This window comes from Nannobrachium achirus, assembly GCF_963921795.1.
Source record: "Nannobrachium achirus genome assembly, chromosome: 16".
NCBI classification, from domain to species: Eukaryota; Metazoa; Chordata; class Actinopteri; order Myctophiformes; family Myctophidae; genus Nannobrachium; species Nannobrachium achirus.
Window position 1 is genome coordinate 21,639,175 of NC_137823.1, and position 6,589 is coordinate 21,645,763.

Below are 6,589 nucleotides of genomic sequence, written 5' to 3' on the forward strand. Positions count from 1 at the left end.
GCAAGCCCAGAATGCAAGCCAGATGAACACGTTTTGGGTTTATAGATCTGCCGAGCCAGCTGCCTGACGATGCGTCAGGCAGTGACCGTTGAAAGGACGAAACATAAATCACGCAGGGAGCGACAACGGCAGAGAGAGAGGATGAGAGCTGTATGATTGAGATTGACTGTTGACAACAGGGATTTAACGTTAGCACATTTTGTGCAGAACCTTGCATGTTTCATGAACAATTTAACACGTGAAGTTGCCATTTCGCCAACTATTATATGTCCGTTCTCTCACTGTTGTAATTTGAGACACTGGTGCTGCCAGCTGCTGCCTACTGGCGATGTTTCTTTTTTTTTCTCTCTCTCTCTCGGGCTTTCGGGTTTTCGGGCCGAAAATGATGATAATTGTTAGGGTCGGGCCGGGCTTCGGGTCGGCCCACTCGGGCCCAGTTAGGGCCGGGCCTTAATTTTCAGGCCCGTTGAGAACTCTAAGTACCACTGATCTAGGCAATAAATATACAACCACACTTGCAATTTCCAATTGCATCTTTTCTTATTATTGTGGTTGCTGTGGGCAACACATTAGTTCTAGCCCAGTTACTTCTTAATGTTCTGGATAAACCTTTAGCCAATCAGGAAGCAGCATTATCGGTCACCATTATAGAGTAAGTCCATTGAGTTCAATCGGTGACATCACTGATGACATCACTGGACTCCTCACTATAGCACCACTCCCCCATTGAACTCAACTACACTCAGAATCAATGACATCACTGATGACATCAGATTGTGTCAGAGAGACAGCGATATATATGTAATCACATAAATAATTACAGAGATACATTCCTTTTGAGGGTGCTGAGGAAATGGCGGGTGCTCAGAACACAAATGGTGTGTGCAACCCCAGCTCGCACAAGAGGTCCTTCACAGAGTCGTTTGAGAAGCCCCCTCTACAGGTGGTGTTGCTCACCTACATGGGCTTCTTTATTCTAACGGTCTTCGGCTACTTACGGGACTTCCTGTGCCGCTGGAACATCGAGAAGTGTCACATTGCCCAAGAGAGAGACGAGCAGAAGGACTTCGTCCCCTTGTATAAGGACTTTGACAGCTTCTACACTAGGAACCTGTACATGAGGGTCAGGGACATTTTTGACCGACCCGTCTGTAGTGTCCCGGGGGCAAAGTTGGACCTACTGGAGAGGGTTTCCCATGACAATAACTGGACCTTCCAGTATACTGGTAAGGTAATAAAGGACGTGATCAACATGGGATCTTATAACTACCTCGGCTTCGCCGAGAACACCGGGCCCTGTGCCAAGGCTGTTATAGAAGCTACACACAAGTATGGAGTTGGAGTTGGCAGCACCCGCTCCGAGATGGGGAACTTGGACATCCATGAGGACTTGGAACAACTGGTTGCCAGGTTCCTTGGTGTTGAGTCGGCCATGGTCTTCAGCATGGGCTTTGCGACCAATTCCATGAACATTCCTGCTTTGACTGGGAAGGGATGTCTCATACTGAGTGACAAGCTGAGTCACGCGTCCTTGGTGTTAGGCGCTCGCCTCTCCCGATCCACCATTCGGGTCTTCAAACACAACAACATGCAACACCTGGAGGAGCTGCTGAGGGACGCCATCGTGCATGGCCAGCCAGAAACCCGCGAACCCTGGAGGAAGATCCTCATTGTGGTTGAGGGCTTATACAGTATGGAGGGCTCCATCGTGCGCCTGCCGGAGCTAATCGCCCTGAAGAAGCGCTACAAGGCTTACGTGTACCTGGACGAGGCCCACAGCATCGGGGCCCTGGGCCCCAACGGAAGAGGGGTGGTCGACTACTTTGGTCTGGACCCCAACGACGTGGACATCATGATGGGGACTTTCACCAAGAGCTTCGGCGCTCTCGGAGGATACATCGGCGGAAGGAAGGAGCTGATCGACTACCTGCGCAGCCACTCCCACAGCGCCCTGTACGCCACCCCCATGTCGCCCCCGGTGGCTCAGCAGATCATCACCTCCATGAAGATCATAATGGGGGAGGACGGGACCACGCTGGGCGCCGATCGCCTCAGACAGCTGTCGGAGAACACCGCCTACTTTCGCCGGGTACTCCACCGCATGGGCTTCATTGTCCACGGCAACAGCGACTCCCCCGTCGTGCCGCTGATGCTCTACATGCCCGCGAAGATGGTGGCATTTGGCAGGGAGATGATGAAGAGGAACGTCGGCGTGGTGTTGGTCTGCTTCCCGGCCACGCCCCTCGTGGAGGGCAGGGCGCGCTTCTGCGTGTCGGCGGCCCACACCAGGGAGATGCTGGACAGGACACTGGAGGCCGTCAGCGAGGTGGGAGACCTGCTGCAGCTCAAGTATTCCAGACGCTCCTTCATGGCAAGGATCTCTGAGGGTTAAGCCACTTGTGCACGCTGCCAGCAGCTGAAGCTCAAGGATGGATCTCTCTGTTTAACTTCAATTCTTATATATATAATATATTATAACCAGACAAGACCCCTAAGGGCAAAGAGTCTTTTAAGTTGGATGGGTTAAACTGACACAATTATGTTCAGATATGGGCTTAATATTGATGACATAAAAGGGATTATACTGTATGAGCATTCCCAGGTATGGATTTAATATTGATGTGCATAAAAGGGATTCTATTAGGGCAGTTGCCCTAACAGCGCATCATCTGGGAATCAGATGTATAGATCTTTGATGAGTTGATGTCACACCAATGTGATATCACAATATCAAAAAAACAGGTCAGGAGCTTGTACAGGATTGTATAGGCATTCCCAGATATGGGCTTAATATTGATGGGCATAAAAGGGACACTATTAGTGTGGTTGCCCTAACAGGGCATCATCTTGGAATCAGATGTAGATTTAATCTCTATATAAGGAGATCTAGGTGATGATCTCGTCGTCTCCATGTATGGATATCCAGGGTTTGATCTTTAATGAGGTGATGTCACACAATGTGATGTCACAATATCAACAAAGTTGAAGCATTACAGAAGGACGGACGTATGGACAACATGTGCCGGTTTTCATAGTTAACTGTGACCTATAGTCACAATAATAACTAGAAATACTGTTCCTATGAAACAGTGTGGGCTCGCATTGAACACCATGTATGGGCACAAAGATCTACCCAACAGGCACTCCAACATACAGTATATGGGCATAAAAATCTGCCCAACACAATCGCCTTTCAGCGAGCCCTTGTGTTGTTGTTATTTATATCAGTTCGCACTTGTTGGTGGTGATGTCCTCATTGGCTAAGGGCCCTGCTTTTGTACAGTTGGTCATTTTTTTCTTGACCTACAGTATAAAGTTTTGGTATAACATACTGGTCTTGCCTTTCAGCGAGCCCACAATAATAACTAGAAAAGATGCAATTGGAAATTGCACGTGTCGTTGCCATGATTATATTCTGCAGCAAACTAACTGTCATTTGTGGTTTGCACTATTCTTTTTAATTTTCTCTCTTTCTGTTTGTCTTGTTGTATGTATGTTGTATGTTGTTATGTAGCAGCCTGCATCATGCCCAAGACAAATTTCCCTCGGGACCAAATAAAATAATCTTGAATCTTGAATGTGAAGCTCGACCAATCCTCGAGCTAGCACAGAGAATGCTGCTTCCAGAATGGTTAAGTCTTATCCAGAACATTAAAAAGTAAGCATGATTGGCTAGGTGTTATCCAGAACATTAAGAAGTAAGGGATAGAACTATAATGTGTTGCTTACAGCAACCACACTATAATGGAAGCCAATAGGATCAGATTGAAGCCTTGCCCAAACATGGAGTCATAAATATGTCATAGATCATAGTCAGTCAGATCTATGACCTACGGTCGCAACAAGCTCCCAGCGTCCGCTATTTCATCTGGGGATCCCTGGTGCAAAATATTTTCAGATGGGGGTCTACGGCCAAATACATATCAATTTGGAGGTCTTTGACTTGAAAAAGTTTGAGAAACACCGTTCTACACGAGCATATAGCTACATACTGTATATGCATTGTCTTACATTGTTTTTTTTGTGTGACTGAGAACAATTTAAGCCAGAGCCAGCATTTAAAAGAATCACAGGCAATATAACCTATGAAAGGATTTATAAAAATCACACCTACTGTGAATTGTGGGCTCACTTTAGCGAGCACACTTAGTTATATCCCTTTTAATTTTTTTTGTTTTTGAGCGACAAATTTAGTTCAAACTTCAACTTGTTCAGCTTTACACTATGGGAAATGAATTTTGCTTTACGATTTCTATTACTGCCATTCACATAGTTTGGTACTTAAAACTAGTCCACATGTTTTGAGCTATACATTCCCTTCAGGCACTTGTTCAACTATACTATTTTTCTTGTTTCAATTATTGTTATACCTTTTGAGATTTTGGAGAAAAGAAAACAGTTTCCCAGTGAATTCTTATGGGAAATGAATGTTACTATGTTAACTCTTTATATTCTATCTATCTATCTATCTATCTATCTATCTATCTATCTATGATCTATCTATCTATCTACCTACCTACCTACCTACCTCTCTGTGTATTTCTGTCTATCACATATCTTGAGAACCCACTGTTTCTCTGGTCTGCATGGTCCAGGCCCCACAGGGGTCCAAAGGGGGATTTGACTTTGGCAACCCAATCTATATTGTAAAATTCCCAATGTTTATTTATACAGTCCTGTAAGGCCGGTATGGGCAGTGACCAAGTCTTTTTCTGCCAGTTGTCCAGAACAGGCATGCAGCAATTGCCGTCGGATATAGCATGACGTGTGTCTGTCCTTGACCAAATGTGCCCAAATATGAAGATGACTGGTATTATAGTTTATGACTTCACCGATTATTGCCATTATTTGGGTCAGCCCACCCAAATAATACCAAAACCAGGGCACTCATGGACGAAGTGCAAGGGTGCCACCGTAGATTAGTGTTGTCAACCATGCATGTTCATGGTTCAAGTTGTATGTATCATCAGACCGTAACGTTTCAGGTCAATCTACATAATGTAAGAGATTTAGATATTTAGCACCAGCAGTTGTCCTTGGTGCTCAATAGAGTGAACAAGACAACTTATCTGAGTTTAACACACTGTTTACAGCTAGTACAATCAGTAAAAGGATGGAGGACCACGAGAACTCTCAATCCTGGTCAATCAACAAGGACGATTATGTTCTCGGTGAGGTGATGGGTTGTGGTGGCACAGCCGTGGTCCAGTCAGCGTGCTGCGAGCCCAGAAAGGATAAGGTGGCCACCAAGCTTATCGACCTGGAAACTTGCTTATCGACCTGTCAGACCAGCATTGATGAGCTTTCAAAAGAGAGCCAAGCTGCGAGGCAGCGTCACCATCTAAACGCCCCTTACGACACCACATTGGTCAAGGATGTATCCTGGCTGGTGATGAAGATGAAGCTGCTCAGCGGTGGCTCTGTGCTGGACCTCATCAGGCGCACCATCTCGCGGGGTGAACACCAGAACGGCGTCTTGGACGAGACCCGCATTGCCACCATCCTCGGACAAGTGTTGGAGGGGCTGGAATTCCTGCACAAAAATGGACAGATTCACAGGGATCTGAAGGCCGGAAACATTCTTCTCGGCAGCGATGGATCAGCGCAAATTGTGGACTTTGGCGTGAGTGCCTCCGTAGCAGCTGAAGGTGACGTGATCAACAACCAAGAAGTGCGGAAGATGTTTGTCGGTAACCCTTGCTGGATGGCCCCAGAGGTCATGGAGCAGAAACAAGGCTACGACTTCAAAGCCGACATCTGGAGTTTTGGTATAACAGCCATTGAACTCGCCACGGGAGCCGCACCATATCACCAATACCCACCCATGAAGGTGCTAATGCTGACCCTGCAGAACGACCCTCCTTGCCTGGAGACCGGCGTCACTGACAAAGACATGGTGAAGAAATACAGCAAGTCCTTCAGGGAGATGATCTCGCTGTGTTTACAGAAAGACCCAGACAAAAGGCCGACTGCTGCAGAGTTGATGAAGCACGAATTCTTCACAAAAGCCAAGAACAACGAATACTTGGAAAAGCTTCTTAAGAAGCGACCAACAACGTCGGATCGATCGGAAAAGGCGAGTTGTGTACCCAGGTTCAGAAAGTCAGAGGACGGAGAAAGGGAGCAGAGTGCCAATGAGCTTGACAAGGAGAGTGAGGGAGGAAAGGCAACATTAACACGTTTGCGGTCTCCCGGGGCGATGAAGGACGAATTACAGAACTTGGAGATGTTTCAGACCGTTGTTGTTCAGCCTACTGCTCCGGCCCAGGACAAACCTGTGGATGTTGGCCAGACGGGTGGAGAGGCTACACCACAGACCCCTCCACAGACCGAGAGTCCCTTGCTCGGAGCGGCTGCGTCACGCGACAATGTCCCCATTAGCCTGTTGCTGACGCTGGGGAATCACACGATCAAATTTGAGTTCATATCTGGCAGAGACTCTGCTTACGGGGTGTCTCAGGAGTTGGTATCGGCTGGCCTGGTCGACGGTAGAGACTCGGTCACCGTTGCCGCCGGTTTGCAGAGGATCGTTGATGATCCCCAGAGCATCAGCACTGTGACCTTCAAACTGGCCTCGTGCGTTGGTTGA

The 6,589-nt window shown here is 47.2% G+C and overlaps 2 protein-coding genes across 2 annotated transcripts; both read left to right on the plus strand.

Annotated features, from left to right (window-relative positions):
• Nucleotides 1-853: 853 nt before the first annotated feature.
• LOC308300893 (serine palmitoyltransferase 2-like) lies at nt 854-2,392 on the plus strand (the record flags this gene model as incomplete). Its single annotated transcript, XM_080744789.1, has 1 exon — nt 854-2,392. One exon carries the CDS (start codon nt 854-856, stop codon nt 2,390-2,392), a length of 1,539 nt encoding a protein of 512 aa, XP_080600915.1.
• Nucleotides 2,393-5,113: 2,721 nt separating this feature from the next.
• On the plus strand, nt 5,114-6,589 carry LOC308300894 (serine/threonine-protein kinase OSR1-like; the record flags this gene model as incomplete). Its single annotated transcript, XM_080744790.1, has 1 exon — nt 5,114-6,589. The coding sequence occupies one exon, from the start codon at nt 5,114-5,116 to the stop codon at nt 6,587-6,589; it is 1,476 nt and encodes a 491-aa protein (XP_080600916.1).